The sequence below is a fragment of the Oncorhynchus masou genome, chromosome 22 (assembly GCF_036934945.1).
Source record: "Oncorhynchus masou masou isolate Uvic2021 chromosome 22, UVic_Omas_1.1, whole genome shotgun sequence".
NCBI lineage: Eukaryota > Metazoa > Chordata > Actinopteri > Salmoniformes > Salmonidae > Oncorhynchus > Oncorhynchus masou.
In genome coordinates, this window is record NC_088233.1 from 30,348,614 (window position 1) to 30,367,576 (window position 18,963).

At 44.0% G+C, this 18,963-nt stretch overlaps 1 protein-coding gene across 2 annotated transcripts in view; it reads right to left on the reverse strand.

Annotated features, from left to right (window-relative positions):
- Window positions 1-18,963, reverse strand: part of sema3d (sema domain, immunoglobulin domain (Ig), short basic domain, secreted, (semaphorin) 3D) — a 67,593-nt gene that overhangs the window by 39,701 nt on the left and 8,929 nt on the right. For both annotated transcript variants that reach the window (XM_064929845.1, XM_064929844.1), the window contains exons 2-3: window positions 11,277-11,529; window positions 4,117-4,277 (exon numbers count right to left, since the gene is read on the reverse strand). In XM_064929845.1, the coding sequence (XP_064785917.1) occupies window positions 4,117-4,277; window positions 11,277-11,481 (366 nt within the window). In that variant the 5' untranslated portion in view covers window positions 11,482-11,529. The remainder of the gene's footprint in view (window positions 1-4,116; window positions 4,278-11,276; window positions 11,530-18,963) is intronic.

Genomic DNA, 18,963 nt, shown 5'->3' on the forward strand with positions numbered 1-18,963 from the left:
CTGGTAAGACAGCCGGCAGTATAGAACAGCGCACTCTGGTAAGACAGCCGGCAGTATAGAACAGCACACTCTGGTAAGACAGCCGGCAGTATAGAACAGCACACTCTGGTAAGACAGGGGGGGTAAGACAGCCGGCAGTATAGAACAGCACACTCTGGTAAGACAGCCGGCAGTACAGAACAGCACACTCTGGTAAGACAGCCGGCAGTATAGAACAGCACACTCTGGTAAGACAGCCGGCAGTATAGATCAGCACACTCTGGTAAGACAGCCGGCAGTATAGAACAGCACACTCTGGTAAGACAGCCGGCAGTATAGATCAGCACACTCTGGTAAGACAGCCGGCAGTATAGAACAGCACACTCTGGTAAGACAGCCGGCAGTATAGAACAGCACACTCTGGTAAGACAGCCGGCAGTATAGAACAGCACACTCTGGTAAGACAGCCGGCAGTATAGAACAGCACACTCTGGTAAGACAGCCGGCAGTATAGAACAGCACACTCTGGTAAGACAGCCGGCAGTATAGAACAGCACACTCTGGTAAGACAGCCGGCAGTATAGAACAGCACACTCTGGTAAGACAGCCGGCAGTATAGAACAGCACACTCTGGTAAGACAGCCGGCAGTATAGAACAGCACACTCTGGTAAGACAGCCGGCAGTATAGAACAGCACACTCTGGTAAGACAGCCGGCATTATAGAACAGCACACTCTGGTAAGACAGCCGGCAGTATACAACAGCACACTCTGGTAAGACAGGGGGGGGGTGATCTGTGAATATTTGTAAACAACAGCTGGTGCATGAAATCTAAGGAAGTCTCTAGAGTATATTGTGATAAATTGCAGGCCACACTACTTGCCTAGAGAGTTCTCAGCTATACTTTTCGTGGCTGTTTATTTACCACCACAGACATTTGCTGGCACTAAGACCGCACTCAGTCAGCTGTATAAGGAAATAAGCAAACAGGAAACCACTCACCCTAGTGGCAGGAAACTTTAATGCAGGGAAACTTAAATCAGTTCTACCAAATCTCTAAAAACATGTTAAATGTGCAATCAGAGGGAAATAAATTCTAGATCACCTGTACTCCACACACAGAGAAGCGAACAAAGCTCTCTGTCGCCCTCCATTTGGTAAATCCGACCACAACTCGATCCTCCTGATTCCTGATTACAAGCAAAAATTAAAGTAGGAAGCACCAGTGACTCGGTCTATAAAAAAGTGGTCAGATGAAGCAGATGCTAAACTACAGGACTATTTTGCTATCACAGACTGGAACATGGAACATTCTTCCGATGACATTGAGGAGTTCACATCAGTCACTGGCTTTATCAATAAGTGCATTGAGGACGTCGTACCCATAGTGAGTGTATGTACATACACCAACCAGAAGCCATGGATTACGGGCAACATTCGCACAGAGCTAAAGGTTAGAGCTGCCGCTTTCAAGGTGCGGGACTCTAACCCGGAAGCTTACAAGAAATCCCGCTATGCCCTACGACGAACCATCAAACAGGCAAAGCGTCAATACAGGTCTAAGATTGAATCATACTACACCGGCTCAGACGCTCGACGGATGTGGCAGGGCTTGCAAACTATTACAGACCACAAAGGGAAGCACAGCCGAGAGCTGCCCAGTGACAAGAGCCTATCAGACAAGCTAAATCACTTTTATGCTCGCTTCGAGGCAAGCAACACTGAGGCATGCATGAGAGCATCAGCTGTTCTGGACGACTGTATGATCACGTTCTCAGTAGCCGACGTGAGTAAGACATTTAAACAGGTCAACATTCACAAGGCTGCGGGGCCAGATGGATTACCAGGACGTGTGCTCCAGGCATGTGCTGACCAACTGGTAGGTGTCATCACTGGCATTTTCAACATTTCCTTGATTGAGTTTGTAATACCAAAATGCTTCAAGCAGACCACCATAGTCCCTGTGCCCAGAACACAAAGACAACCTGCCTAAATGACTACAGACCTGTAGCACTCACGTCCGTAGCCAAGAAGTGCTTTGAAAGGCTGGTCATGGCTCACATCAACACCATTATCCCAGAAACCCTAGACCCACTCCAATTTTCATACCGCCCAAACAGATCCACAGATGATGCTATCTCCATTGCACTCCACACCGCCCTTTCCCACCTGGACAAAAGGAACACCTATGTGAGAATGCTATTCATTGACTACAGCTCATGGTTCAACACCATAGTACCCTCAAAGCTCATCACTAAGCTAACGAACCTGGGACTAAACACCTCCCTCTGCAACTGGATCCTGGACTTCCTGACAGGCCGCCCCCAGGTGGTGAGGGTAGGTAGCAACACATCTGTCACGCTTATCCTCAACACTGGAGCTCCCCAGGGGTGCGTGCTCAGTCCCCTCCTGTACTCCCTGATCACCCACGACTGCATGGCCAGGCACGACTCCAACACCATCATTAAGTTTGCTGATGACACAACAGTGGTAGGCCTGATCACTGACAACGATGAGACAGCCTTTAGGGTGGAGGTCAGAGACCTGGCCAGGTGGTGCCAGAATAACAACCTATCCCTCAACGTAACCAAGACTAAGGAGATGACTGTGGACTACGGGAAAAGGAGCACCAAGCACATCCCCATTCTCATCGACGGGGCTGTAGTGGAGCAGGTTGAGAGCTTCCTTGGTGTCCACATCACCAACAAACTAGAATGGTCCAAACACACCATGACAGTCGTGAAGAGGGCACGACAAAGCCTATTCCCCCCAGAAAACTAAAAATGATTTGGCATGGGTCCTGAGATCCTCAAAAGGTTCTACAGCTGCAACATCGAGAGCATCCTGACCAGTTGCATCACTGCCAGGTACGGCAATTGCTCAGCCTCCGACCACAAGGCACTTCAGAGTGTAGTGCGTACAGCCAAGTACATCACTGGAGCAAGCTGCCTGCCATCCAGGACCTCTACACCAGGCGTTGTCAGAGGAAGGCCCTGAAAATTGTCAAAGACCCCAGCCACCCCAGTCATAGACTGTTCTCTCTACCACAGCATGGCAAGCGGTACCGGAGTGCCAAGTCTAGGACAAAAAGGCTTCTCAACAGTTTTTCCCCCCAAGCCATAAGACTCCTGCACAGATAACCAAATGGTTACCTGGACTATTTGCATTGTGTGCCCCCGCTCAACCACTCTTCTACGCTACTGCTACTCTCTGTTTATCTTATATGCATAGTCACTTTAACCATACCCACATGTACATACTACCTGAATCAGCCTGACGAACAGGTGTCTAACAGGTATATAGCCTTGCTACTGTTATTTTCAAATGTCTTTTTACTCTTTTTCTTTCGCACTATTGGTTAGAGCCTGTCAGTAAGCATTTCACTGTAAGGTCTACACCTGTTGTATTCGGCGCACGGGACAAATACACTTTGATTTGATAGTTGTTTAAATAACTGTTTAAATGACAGATATAATGATGGGAAACTAAATCTAGTATCTAGTAATGATTCCGTGGAACATTCGGATGTGAGCTTATCGGAATGTAGGTAATTGTTGGGTAATTCCACGAGTGTCTGAGGTGTGGCAGGTCTGAGATGTGGCAGTTTGTGTCTGCAGGCGGTAATAGCTAGTCAGCTGTTAACACTTGACTTCTGCCCAGGGCTTTTCTGCTGGGGAGAGATTCTAAGGTTGTTTCCTATATGTGCAGCTCATACCTTTTTCACATTACCGTGGTGATCCAAATTATACTGTGCTGGCTTAGATATGTTCTTTTCATGTTGCGAGAGCTTGGGACAATACATTTCTATCTACATTTTTGTTAATATTGACACAGCCTTGTTCTGTTTATTGTTCTCTACCTATATAGTACTAGGAATACCCAAACTCAATGTTGTTAAGTTCAAAAGAATGAAAGATAAAAATTGCTGACACGATTCAATCTAACGAGGGTTTGGAACTTTAAAGCCAATTTTCTCAGAATCATCTTTTTTCACATAGAACCTTATAGTCCCAAGCTCTCGATTGTCCTTCCCCAAACAATTCCATGTACTGTATTAAGCTATTTGGATAAAGATAGCTCCCCCAAACTCCCTGCATATTAACGTCAATTGTTGCTGGTGTAGCTTATTAAGCAGACCTTCCTGGGGGCTCTGCTGAGGTTGTCAGGGTCCAGTAGGTAGACTGAGTCTTTGGCTCCCAGCAGCAGCCTGCCTCTCTCCTCATCCAACAACACAGAGTGGGAATGGAGACCGGCAGTAGGACTCAGGAACACTGATACACTACCACCCTCGATCAGCACTGAGAGAGAGAGAGAGAGAGAGAGAGAGAGAGAGAGAGAGAGAGAGAGAGAGAGAGAGAGAGAGAGAGAGAGAGAGAGAGAGAGAGAGAGAGAGAGAGAGAGAGAGAGAGAGAGAGAGAGAGAGAGATTTGAAACCGTCTTTATTCTTTTGGAACTTGTGTGAGTGTAATATTTATTGTTTATTTCACTTTTATTTATCCATTTCACTTGCTTTGGCAATGTAAACATATGTTTCTCATGTCAATGACATCCCTTGAATTGAGAGCGAGAGAGAGAGGGAGAGAGAGATCGAGAGTGAAAGTGAGAGAGAGAGCGAGAGTGAGAGAGAGCGAGAGAGCGAGCGAGAGAGAGAACGAGAGTGAAAGTGAGAGAGAGAGTGAGAGAGAGAGAGAGAGCGAGCAGGAGAGAAAGATACACAGCAGACTTAGATACACACATTCTGATGCATGGAAAAAGTTTGGTTTTGTACGTCTAGAATTCATAGAATACACATGGTTTACTGAACCTGGTAGCGCAAGGGAATGTGTGTATTGGCATGAACTGTTCTAATCTCCTGTCTCACGGTTCAACACCTCAACTGGATGGAGAGACTGAAAATCCTTCTAATGCATGGTGTGTTGCTGGTGTAGCAGTGTCCGCATGCGTTGGATTGTTTTTACTTGTGTGTTGCTTTGCCGTGTGGTACCAGTAGTAAACCACCGAAGAAGTTGCTAACGTGTAGCCTGATTGATTTTGTTGTGATGCGGCCCATGGATTGTGAAGACTACGTAAAATGTACAGTGCGGTAATAACCTGTGTGCACGTGACGTAATCCACACACCTTAGCGCCTGCCCTCCACCCCTAAGTCAACCTTGAATATCTCTTGCTCATCCATTAATACTTTTTCTAGAGTGAAAAACAATAAAATAAATCAAATGAGGGCTGAGTGTCAACGACAGACCAGTGAGAGGTATTTATGCATGTTTTCATGTCATTCACCTGTCTAACCTATTCTAATCACTCCATTGTTCAAATGCTGTTGCAAACGTTGTTTTATGCAGCACATACATTGACTCAATTTTTCAAGAAATCAAGTTTGGGAGGAAAGCACTTTTCTACCCAAAACCACCGTAAGTAACATGGTATTTTACTTCTCTTACCTGACCCAGACTCAAGCACACATGCTCGCGCGCACACACAGACACACACACAGACACACACACACACACACACACACACACACACACACACACACACACACACACACACACACACACACACACACACACACACACACACACACACACACACACACACACACACACACACACCTCACCCCTGACTCCCCCACATTGAGGTGATGTTGACTTTGGTTCTATTTATATGCTGGGTGAATGAAGGCTGGTTACTCCAGAGATCTCAGTCTGTGTGTGTGTGGGGGGGGGTTACTCACAACCAGTATTTAAAGTTTTAGACCCCTCCCTCAACCCCTAATACCTCCTCCTACACACTCGCACAATCATTTATCTCTTTCTCTCTATTTATCACAAACACACACACATACATGCATGCAGAGCCCTTTTGCCCTCTCCACACTAAACCTCCCGAGAGGTCGTCCGTGCTAGCCCTTGGTTAACTCTGTGATCTGCACTGTAAACACACAGCAATGGGAACCCAGGGATAAACCCTGCTTAGCATCGCTGTTAGCACTTAGCTTAGAGCTCTGGGCTCTAGTCATCCCCCCCTGATTCAGGGGAGGGGTGCATTCAGCAGCCCCTGATTACTAGTTTATTTGAGTTAGATAGCATATCACGCTGGCCAGCGGCTAGCATCAGGCCTTAAGATAACCCCACAGATGGACTGGTGTGTGTGTGTGCGTGTGACAGCTACAGTGCCACAGCCCAGGGTGTGGTAACTATGGTGACTAAAAGTCTTCCTTTCCTCCCTATCCAGTTTTCTGAGGATGGGAATCAACAGTGACAGAAACAAAGATGTGTCTGCTTATGATAGACATATGGATATTCTGAAGGGAAATACATTATAGTTTGGTCACACTTTATTTGGAGATGTCCACAGATGGTCATACTATCAACCAACTATATGTTGATAAGCAACTGCTTGCTAAGGTTAGGGTTAGGTTTAGAATAAGGGTTAACTAAGGGTTAAGGCTAGGTTTAGGATAAGGGTTAAGGATCAGGGTTAAGGTTAGCAGAAAGTTAGTTTAAATCTTACTTAAATTCTGTAGATAGTCTGTAGAGAATCTGAAGTTAATTAGATCATGGCGTTAAAACCTTGAGATCTTCAGTAAAACTAAATCAATGCCATGTTAAACATTATTTTTAGACAGTGTCACACCAGCCTTCACTTTGATTCCGACTCCTATCCAGCTCAGGCCATCAGCGACGCCGGCCTTCTAGCTGCTGCCGAACCTGCTGCTGGCAAAAGCTCTTCCCTCATCAATGCCAGACTTGTCTAGTCATCATTACACACACCTGGTTCCAATCCCCACTCTAACACTGTATATATACTCCCTCTGTCATTTGTCTTTTTCGGTAATTGTAAATGTTGCTTGTTTTCCTGAGTACTTTATTATTTTGCACTTTGGGTTTCGTCCAGCTTATATATATATATTTTGTGCTTTAATAAATTCAGTAGTTCTAAACTTGCGACTGTCTCATCCTCTATACACTTGTGACAGATAGGAAGGTCATCACCAGCGTAAGGGTTAACACTCCCACTATACTGTATAGGAACACTGTGCAGATATCAGAGAGCCATCGACCCATCAAACTATGCAAGAGAAAGGAATCAGCTAAAGCGTGGCTCAGACATTTCCAGACATGGAATTGTTCCTCTAGCGAAGAGAGATTGAGAACGTGGCTTTACAGTTACATAGAATTCCTAGCTATAAATAAAAGTGCTTGTCCTGATCTGGGTCAGAATGTGGGTTACGGAACAACTGATTGCCATGAGTTAATAGAGAGAGGGCCAGGCAGTTTAACTCTGTAGAATATATGCTCATACTAAACTGTCCTAATATATTATCCTATTATAATGTTACATTATAGCCAAACTGTCCCTCTTGTACATTGGCAAGGAGCCACTAGTATGACAGTAGCACATTTACACTCATTCTGCCGTCACAGCTCGTCAGGTTTTTGCAAATACACACAAAAACAATAACAAAGTCTGCTGTGATAATATTAAGATTATGTTTGGATCATTTTGCTGTGTGTCATTGGACGGGATCAGTACTGTAGCCATACAGTATATTTTTTATGATGGATCCTCACAGACACTGAGAGAGAGGTTTCAGAGCACTAGAGCTAGGGCTGGGATATCAGAGGACCTTGAATGATTGTTCTCCTTCTTGGACAATCCTGAACTCTTTCACCTCTGTTAGAGTAGAGGTGAAACATTGGCTGACGGTTATTGAGAGGAAAGATCACTGAGAATTAGCTTTCTGAAAACCAGTTCATTAAGCCAGGGATGAGGTGTGTGTTTGAAGCGTGTGATCATAAAGGGATGACCATGTTTTGGAGGAGTGCATTCAATCGGATATGATTGACTTTGATGGAATTTGACTTTACCAACTGTGTTTTCAGAGAGGGGGTGATGTTGTTTTTGAAGTGTGAGTTCAATCAGGAATGATTTTGCTTCGATGGACTTCATCCTTCACTCCACTTGACAGAGGCAACCTAACATGGAGCTGTACTGACACCCTAAAACCTGGGGCCAGAGAGGTTAATACACTCTCAGAGGGCTTTCAGGTGCGGTTTTCCGAACTCTGGTGCATTTACCCCATTAGTTCTGTTCGTTTGGACTGGTATGAACATTCTATCCTCACTCGGGAGCACACTAAACAACGCACCGTGGTTCGCTCAAAAAGGGTGGTCTCGGTCTGATTAAATTCACACCATGGTGCGGTTCGCTGCTGGTGAGAACACAGTCTGGACCAAACATAGGAAAATAACCAGTCGCGCATTATGTAGCATTTGATGAAATGCACGCAGCGTCATAACTTGAAATCTCTAAACCATTCCGTGAGTATCAGCACATTTATGAGCACATCTTATTATTAGGGCAGACAGGGGCAATAATGGTGATACAGGCTACTGAATATATTCTATTCACACCACATGTTGTTGGAAGACCAAAGCAAAAGTAATATGAAGATTGGGACACACAAGTGATGCTTCATGATAATCATAAATGGATTTAACGTGAGCACTTTGGTCCAATAAACAAATGACTGTAATATATTAGTTTTGCTGAATTATATGGGGGGGCAGGTAGCTTAGTGGTTTGAGCTTTGGGCCAGTAACACAAAGGTTACTAGATCGAATTCCCCGAGCTGACAAGGTAAAAATCTGTTGTTCTGTGCCTGAACAAGGCAGTTATCCCACTGTTCCTAGGACGTCATTGTAAATAAGAATTTGTTCTTAACTGACTTGCCTAGTTAAATAAAAATATGCCTCATGTTTTCAACTGGCATGAAACAACGCAAGCTGCAGAGCTGAGCATTCATATTTCTACAGGCCAATTTGCTAAATAAATAGTGTTTAAGGCAGTTATTATTCCGACTCAATTGATGTACTACAATGTATTTATGTTGTAAACTATCAACATGTAAAGGAGCATGTATTTTCAGCCATGCTGGGTTTGTAAGAGACTCGGCCTGGGCAGGAGGTTAGGGTTATGGGGTGAGAGTTGGGATTGGGGTGAGGGGGGTTGTATAGGGGTTAGAGTAGTGAATGTGAATTAGTAAGTGATGCATTTGTGTTGGGGGTTTAGGGGTTATGAGTTAGGTCAGGGTTTGGTGGTCAGGGTTGAAGTAGAGGTTGCAGTGGAGTTGCAGTGGGGTTGAAGTAGGGGTTGCTGTGGGTTGAAGTAGGGGTTGCAGTGGAGTTGCAGTGGGGCTGAAGTAGAGGTTGCAGTGGAGTTGCAGTGGGGTTGAAATAGGGGTTGCAGTGAGGTTGCAGTGGGGTTGAAATAGGGGTTGCAGTGGAGTTGCTGTGGGGTTGAAGTCGGGGTTGAAGTAGGGGTTGAAATAGGGGTTGCAGTGGGGTTGCAGTGGGGTTGCAGTGGGGTTGAAGTAGGGGTTGAAGTAGGGGTTGCAGTGGAGTTGCAGTGGGGTTGAAGTAGGGGTTGCAGTGGGGTTGAAGTAGGGGTTGCAGTGGAGTTGCAGTGGGGTTGAAGTAGGGATTGCAGTGGGGTTGAAGTAGGGGTTGCTGTGGGTTGAAGTAGGGGTTGCAGTGGAGTTGCAGTGGGGCTGAAGTAGAGGTTGCAGTGGAGTTGCAGTGGGGTTGAAATAGGGGTTGCAGTGGGGTTGCAGTGGGGTTGAAATAGGGGTTGCAGTGGAGTTGCTGTGGGGTTGAAGTAGGGGTTGCAGTGGGGTTGAAATAGGGGTTGCAGTGGAGTTGAAGTAGGGGTTGCAGTGGGGTTGAAATAGGGGTTGCAGTGGGGTTGAAATAGGGGTTGCAGTGGGGTTGCAGTGGGGTTGAAATAGGGGTTGCAGTGGGGTTGAAATATGGGTTGCAGTGGGGTTGAAATAGGGGTTGCAGTGGAGTTGAAGTAGGGGTTGCAGTGGGGTTGAAGTAGGGTTTGCAGTGGGGTTGCAGTGGGGTTGAAATAGGGGTTGCAGTGGGGTTGAAATAGGGGTTGCAGTGGGGTTGAAGTAGGGGTTGCAGTGGGGTTGAAATAGGGGTTGCAGTGGGGTTGAAGTAGGGGTTGCAGTGGGGTTGAAATAGGGGTTGCAGTGGGGTTGAAATAGGGGTTGCAGTGGGGTTGCAGTGGGGTTGAAGTAGGGGTTGCAGTGGGGTTGCAGTGGGGTTGCACAGACATTAGGGCGTGAGAGTAAAGCTTTAATGAGGTTGTATGAGTGGTTTGGGAGTTTGCGTTACTGTAGGGTTCAAACGTTATTTTTGCTTTGGAGGTAAAATGTTTTTTTTTAAGGAGCCATAGCTTCCCTTTTGGGGCTCAAAACAAACACAGTCTATAGTTTATCCAACACTAAACACACTGACACACACAGAGGACCACAGCTACCCCAGACCCAGGCCCAGCTGAGCTGCATACTTCAATGAAGACCTGCATGATATATGCATACTAATTCTTTATAAATATAGAACTCTATAAAGTACATGTCTATTTAAAACAAATTAAATGTTTGTATATTCATCATCTTTCACTATAAATGCTTCAGAGATTTAACATGTTAACAGGGTGGAAATCACATTTACCTTACCGTAGAGACTAAAATGGTCAGCACTGTGGAGGCTAAAAGACTGTATGTAGAGTTATTGTAGTTGTATAGGATGATAAACACAACAGTACGGACCCCCGACATCACTCTCTCTATATTCAAGTGATCATTCACACCTCATATCTATTAACACAGTGACCAAGGGAGCTTTTATGTGTTGTACGTGTGTCCTGATAACAGTTGTGATCACTATGGTCGAACTCACAGGAGACGAAAAGAAAAGCGAAGAAAGACAAAAGTAAAACAACCAAAAAGAGCTAGAAGTCAGAACAATCATCTGGACAGTGGGCCAGAGAACGGCTCATTTATGGGTAATTCAACGCAGCGGAGGATAACAAATACTGCAGGTAGCTGGTGTTAACATAGAGGAGTAGTTGAAGTAGCTGGCACGATGATAGAGAAATAGCTGTTGTGTGTGTTGCACTGCTGCATATACAGTGTTATGTTCTACCTCGGTTGTAGACATCATATTCTCTCTTTGTAGATGTGGCAGATAATTTGTTGGTGCTACCTACAACCCATGCCAACCTAAAGTTAGACCGCTGGTACCCAAAATGTTGGTTGAGGGCCTACTTGTGGGTCATAGCTAGTTCACCCTCCCAGCTAAAGCATCTATTAAAACTAGCAGAATCTAATTCATTTGGTTAAGTCACATATTAAACATGATTCTTTAATTTGTCCTAAATAATAGCCATCACTCAGCCATCAGTGCATTAGCATGTCATTATTGTACCATATATCCTATTCTCTTACCTTTGTAGCTGAGTTTGACTCTGGGTACATTCTGTTTGACACTTTCTCCAGAGGGCAGGATGACCAGCAGTACTATCCCCAGAAGCAGCAGCTCTGGGTGGGCTAGAGACAGCCTAATCCTCCCCTGACTTCCAGCGGAGCTCCCGGACAGCCTCTCACCCTGGCTCCTCTCCCAAGGATCAGGATTTGCTCCTCCAGTCTTCATGATGAGTGGAGGTTTTCTTCTCTCTTCTGCTACTGTTCCTCAACCGCCCTGAAAGGAAGAGGAAAGCAATGTCAGGAGTTAAAGAGTTAAGGGAGGTCTCTCTCTTCTCTCTCTTCTCTCTTACTCTCTTTTTACCTCTCGCTTCCTCTCTCTATTCCTGTCTATCCCTGTGTGTGTGTGTGTGTGTGTGTGTGTGTGTGTGTGTGTGTGTGTGTGTGTGTGTGTGTGTGTGTGTGTGTGTGTGTGTGTGTGTGTGTGTGTGTGTGTGTGTGTGTGTGTGTGTGTGTGTGTGTGTGTGTGTGTGTGTGTGTGAGAGAGTATTCAGCTGTTTCTACATGGTACCCTATAGGCATGCTGTTCTCTGTACCAGGCCTACATCAGCTGTTGCCTGTCCCTGCCTCTCCTTTTGTGTCCATCTAAATCTGTTTAACCAAAACAAAAGGTCAGGCCAACAACAACAGCCGTCGTCTTTCACACATCCATCCTTCTTTCTAAAGTCTCTCTCCTCGCTTCTCTCCCGCTCTCCTTCTCTATCTGTTTCTTTCTTTCTCATGCTAAACTCTTTTCGTTATGTAGAGATGTGGAGCCTAAATTTGAGCCAGTTTGCAACAGCAGGAAAATAACACTGCAGCAACAGGAAATGTGAATTTTAATGTGGATTATAATTAATCAACCTTTTTTTGTAGGGATTGATAAATGTCTAAAAATTCTTTATGAAAATTACAACATTTAGAAGCCTTTTAAAACTTCAAATACACTACAAGTTTTCATAAAAATTCCTGCAACAACATGATGATCAAATTAAGATATGGTAGCTGTACCTAAATGCCAAAATGATTCTAGCCCATAGTTCTGTCCGGTATGAGCAAATGCCTGTAAGAGAGTCAGGTACAGGAGAGCAGATATTAGGTAGCCAACGGAGCCCTTTATTTAGGCGAACCAAAAGCACACGGCAAAATAAACACGAAATAACAATTCCGGTTAACATAACCCAGGGCAACAGACTAACGTGCACATAACAATAAACAAAATAAACAATACCACACAAAGACATGGGGGAAACAGAGGGTTAAATACACAACACATAATGCGGGAAATTAGAACCAGGTGTGTGGGAAAACAAGACAAGACAAATGGAAAATGAAAAATGGATCAGTGATGACTAGAAGACCAGCGACGTCGACCGCCGAACACTGTCCGAACAAGGAGAGGCATCGACTTCGGTAGAAGTCGTGACAGGTTCTGCATTAGGCTGATGACCCAGTCTCAACAATTCCTTTATCTTCTGTTATAAATGTTCTAAGTCATGTCTGTCTCTTAACGCTACATCAGAGAGCTGTTAATACCAATAGTAGACTGGACGGATGGATAGAGAGTACAGCAAAGTGTTTAGGGGCAGCCTACGGTGAGAGGACATTGACTTATTGGTTATTGTTTAGTCAGTAGAGGTTCAGAGGTGACACTAGGGGTGAGACTAAGGGTGACACAAGGGGAGAGACCTGTAGGGCTGAGTAACTAATAACACTGCAGTGTCCTGAACTCTCATAACGTTCGGTGTTTCCTTGCAGTGGGACATCCCAACACATCCCACATATTCCATCTTGTTAATGATTAACTAACCAATCACAAACGAAGGTTTCAGAATGCAGATCCTCCCCTCTCTCACCGTCTCTCTTTCACTACCTCCCTCTCTCTCCTCCCTCTCTCACTCTCTCTCTGCCCCCCCCACACAGATAACATATATCAACCTGTCTAGGTTGAACATAAATAATGTCAGACTAAATGAATGAATGTGATTCATTCTACATAAACATTCTACAATAGAAAACATGTATCCAAGTTACCAAGTTAGATAGAAAGCAAAAGAGAGAGTTATGTGGAATGTATTCCCAAATTGGCAGAGATACACCATATCATCCCTGTTTAGACAAACATGAATCGGAGCTGAGGCAGTACAACTGGCTCTCACAGACTCAAGTCAGAATTAGACGTTCATCTATGTTTCTCAAACGTCACATTTCGAAGTAGTTCCAAATGTCAAATTTCAAAGTGTTTATGGTTAAGTTTAGGCATTACCTCCAAACTTTTAAGGTTATGGTTAAGTTTAGGCATTAACTCAGAAGTCTTAAGGTTAGGGTTAAGTTTAGTCATTAACTCAGAAGTCTTAAGGTAAGGGTTAAGGTTTGGGGTAGAAACAACTTTCTATCGCTGGATTGGAACCAGAGTATGCGAGCGGAGCGGAGCTGGACCGGAGCGAGGTGCGGAGCGTACCCGATTTAAAAAAGTATATATATATTTAACTAGGCAAGTCAGTTAAGAACAAATTCTTATTTTCAATCACGGCCTAGGAACAGTGGGTTAACTGCCTGTTCAGGGGCATAATGACAGATTAGTACCTTGTTGGCTCCTGACAACCTCAGACATGGATGGACGTCGAATACTGACTTGTTTCACAGGTGACCTGGCTGGGCATGAATCCATCCACAACACACACCCATCTCTCTCTATAGCCCTGTACTGAAGTAGTCTCTGAAATTTGGCCCTGGGCAACACAGTGACTAGGGTCTGGTTTCAATGATGGATTCCTTTGACAAAAGAACTACGTCACTGCCTACGTCATTACTTTATCTGCTTGAATAAAATACTAAATAATAGCGAGCAAGATGGAGATCAGGGAGGTTAATTCTCTCTGAGTGCATTTCGCAAGGGGAAAGCTTGCAAGGTTTTGCCTGCAAACTTTGGTTTTGAATCACAACGTTCTGGCATGTCTGCCTCGCGATTTGTTAGTAGTCACTATGTTGCCTAGGGTCGGGTTTTCAAGACTAGTACTGACGAGGATTAGAGATTGATATAACAGACTGATGTTTATTTGGATGAAGCTTCTCAGCCCCTAGATAATGTATCAGAGTGTGTGTGTGTTTATGTGGAAGAGATATAGTCGTTGTGGTGATCTTCCTCCCTCACATCAGGGGGTGATGACAAGTTCTAGACCAGGCGAGAAACGTTTAAGCTTGAACACCCATATTACACACACACATGCACGCAGGCACGAACACACACAAACCATTCTATCAGTGCCTCTGTGTTGAAGAATTCAGTGTTAACAGAGAGGGGAGCTCAAGTGTTATGAGATCAACAACCCTCTCAGCCAGCTCTGATAGCGATTATAGATATGAGGAAGGAGGCAGTGGGCTTAGCTCTACTAAACACTATTGGAGAGAGTGAGTTAGAATGTCAGAGAGAAGTACAGCCCTATTAAAGTATTAGAAACACGTCAGGTCAGATCACGTATGTGTCATCATAGAAATAGAGAGAGAGAGAGAGAGAGAGAGAGAGAGAGAGAGAGAGAGAGTGTGTGTGTGTGTGCGCGCATGTGTGTGTGTGCATTCGCGTGTGTTTGTGCAGTTGGGTGGAGTTTGGTTTGGTATGTCAGTCAATGGAGGTTTTTGACCTCAGACCTACTGACTGTCTCTGGGGAATATGCAACTATGGCTGTATTTTACACTAGACACTAATACTGAAGGCACCATTCATCTAGATAGAGCACATGAGAAGGGGAGAGAGAGATGGAGAGGTAAAGATAGAAGTGCCAGTGCCACGCAGGTTAAGCTAACATCCCTGTTTCCTGGCAGGCTACATTAGGTGTGTGTGTGTGTGTGTGTGTGTGTGTGTGTGTGTGTGTGTGTGTGTGTGTGTGTGTGTGTGTGTGTGTGTGTGTTCGTCTGTGTGTCTGTGTGTGTGTTTCCTGGCGGACCAACAATAACTATTATATTTGGCAGGGTAGGCGGCACACGGTGAAGGGGGCAATGGGAAATGGTTATGATAGTGACAGATCCAAAGCTCATAGTTCACACACACACACACACACACACACACACACACACACACACACACACACACACACACACACACACACACACACACACACACACACCATGGAGAGTCGGGATGGTGTTAAGTTCAGTTACAGTGTGTGGTGTTCAGCCATACAAAATGATGTCTCATCAAATATACGGCATTCCTCTTTGAATTACCAAACTGTTTTTGCCAAAATGTTCTGAACCGTAACACACCCAACCCAAAAGCATGTCACTAAATATACAAAATCCTGTTTCTAAAGCACCAGCCATGACCCAAGAAGGACTGGTCATGACCGACGTACCAGAATCCCTGGCAAATCATTAGGGAGACATTGTAATGGAAACCCATTTGTTGTGTCTTTCTGATGAGACTCATACACAGTACCAGAGGAATGTTCCCTCAAATTGTTTCCCCCCCTCTCTCTCTCTCTCTCTCTCTCTCTCTCTCTCTCTCTCTCTCTCTCTCTCTCTCTCTCTCTCTCTCTCTCACTCTCTTTGCCCGGAGCACATCCCTCTGAAGACTACCCTGAGTAAAGCATTTAGCTCCCTGCGAGGGAGACAGAAAGAGAGGGACAGGGATAGACCACCCTTGGTAAAGCATTATCTAACAATGTTGTAGCCAGTATGTAAGCAATTAGCACATCTGTCAAGGACAAAGTGCATTAGATGTCCTATTACTCTAGATTACACACACACACACACACACACACACACACACACACACACGGTATTCCCTGACCAGTGACACATACTTGGCGTAATAACAGAGGTAATTGGTTTTAGCTCTCAGGACTTGAACTGCTTTTCTTGGCAACAGTCAATCATGTTTTCTTCTACAGTTTAAGAAAGCATGCTGCTAACCCCCATGTGGTTCTATGCGAGTCTGTCTACTAGGCTAAATACACAAATGACGCTTTGTTATGTTGAAACAAAACACAACATAAAATATACCAGCAACATTTAAATAATCTCTATTAGCTATTAACTCTAATAATAAAACAGTGTTAAGAGAACTATAATAAAACAGTGTTGAGAGAACTATAATAAAACAGTGTTGAGAGAACTATAATAAAACAGTGTTGAGAGAACTATAATAAAACAGTGTTGAGAGAACTATAATAAAACAGTGTTAAGAGAGAACTATAATAAAACAGTGTTGAGAGAACTATAATAAAACAGTGTTGAGAGAACTATAATAAAACAGTGTTGAGAGAACTATAATAAAACAGTGTTGAGAGAACTATAATAAAACAGTGTTGAGAGAACTATAATAAAACAGTGTTAAGAGAACTATAATAAAACAGTGTTGAGAGAACTATAATAAAACAGTGTTAAGAGAACTATAATAAAACAGTGTTGAGAGAACTATAATAAAACAGTGTTGAGAGAACTATAATAAAACAGTGTTAAGAGAGAACTATAATAAAACAGAGCTCAGAAAGACCTATAACAACTTGAAGCAGGATTTCTCACAGTCAGTGTTGGTGCTGTAATGTGTTGGTCACTGTGGTAGTTTGTTGTTTCTCCATTCATAAAAGCTTCCATGGACTTGTCTACGTATTACTGTTCATAAATTCCTCTTATTATATTGGTTTTCAAATATTTCCACTAATATTAGTCCCCCTTCTCTCTATCGTCTCACTCACCTCATCTCACTCTGGAAGAGACCATAAGTGAACTGTTGTGTTTCACACACACACACACACACACACACACACACACACACACACACACACACACACACACACACACACACACACACACACACACACACACACACACACACACACACACACACACACACACAAAGCGAGACCTCACTGGGTTATAGAGAAAGGGGTGAAATGTGTTTCATTGCACAACCATAAAGGTTATAGTAAACAACCATACAGCATCAAAGCAAATGTTATTGGTCACCTATACATATTTTGCAGATGTAATCGCATGTATAGTGAAATGTGTAGGTTCCGAGCTCCAACATTGCAGTAAAACAAAAAACGCGAATCCCAAAATTGAAGAAAGGAATTAAGAAATATAGAAATATTAGAACGGGCAATGACAGAGTCCAAAGCATAAATATGTATATGGTGGTGTGTGTAGACATTATGGACAGTATATGAATAGGAAAGGTGTGTACAGCAGTAGTTATATAGGATGAGCCTTTTCTAGAATACTGTATATAAACATGAAGTTGGGGAAAACAGTATGTAAACATTTTTTTTACATTAAAGTTGTATTTATTTTTTTCACAAACAAACAAATAAAAAATACACCGTAAAAACATTGAGCATGACATCGAGACATATCCTCCACCATAGCACACATACTGTCATGAGTGTGCTGAGAGTCGGGAAGCAAGTTCAGGGAGTGAGTGTTTTAATAAATAAAATAAACAATGACCACAAAACACAAACAAAACACCGATATAAAAACAGAGTTAATAACACCTGAGGAAAGGACCAAGGGGAGTGACAGATACGGGGAAGATAATCAGGGAGGTGATGGAGTCCAGGTGAGTATCGTGAGGCGCAGGTGCGCGAGACAATGGTGACAGGTGTGCGGGATACTCAGCAGCCTGATGACCTAGAGGCCGGAGAGGGAGTATACGTGACAAAACCCCCAGCCGCAGTTCCAGCCGCAGTACGCCGTCATAGGTGACGAACCCGGGGATCAGGAGCGGACCGGCCACCCCTGCTGATGCGCAAGAACCTTTCACACCAGCTGAGGCACAGGAACCTGTTGTGTCAGCTGGGGCGCAGGAACCTGACAGATCGGTTGAGTCAGGGGAGCCTGGCGAACCAGCTGAGGCATGAGAACCTGACGAGCCGGTGGAAGAGGCATGAAAGCACGATGAGCCGGCTGAGGCAGGGGAGCCTGGCAATCCGGCTAAGGCATGAAAGCTGAGGAAGTTCAGGGAGTGAGTGTATTAATAAATAAAATAATGGCATTATGGGGTATTGTGTGTAGGCCAGTGGCTAAAAAATCTACACCACCATTCAAATGTTTGGGGTCACTTAGAAATGTCCTTGTTTTTGAAAGAAAAGCAATTTTTTTAGTCCATTAAAACAACATCAAATTGATCAGAAATACAGTGTAGATATTGTTAATGTTGTAAACAACTATTGTAGCTGAAAACGGCTAATTATTTTATGGAATATCGACATAGGCGTACAGAGGCCCATTTTCAGCAACCATCAATCCTGTGTTCCAATGGCAAGTTGTGTTAGCTAATCCAAGTTTATCATTTTAAAAGGCTAATTGATCATTAGAAAACCCTTTCGCAATTATGTAAGCACAGCTGAAAACTGTTGTGCTCATTTAAATAAGCAATAAAACTGTCCTTCTTTAGACTAGTTGAGTATCTGGAGCATCAGCACTTGTGGGTTCGATTACAGGCTGAAAATGACCATAAACAAAGACTCTTTCTTCTGAAACCCGTCAGTCTATTCTTGTTCTGAGAAATGAAGTACACCGATGTGTACTACTCCCTTCACAGAACAGAGCAAACTGTCTCTAACCAGAATATAAAGGGGAGTGGGAGGTCCTGGTGCACAACTGAGCAAGAGGACAAGTACATTAAAGTGTCTAGTTTGAGAAACAGACGCCTCACAAGTCCTCAACT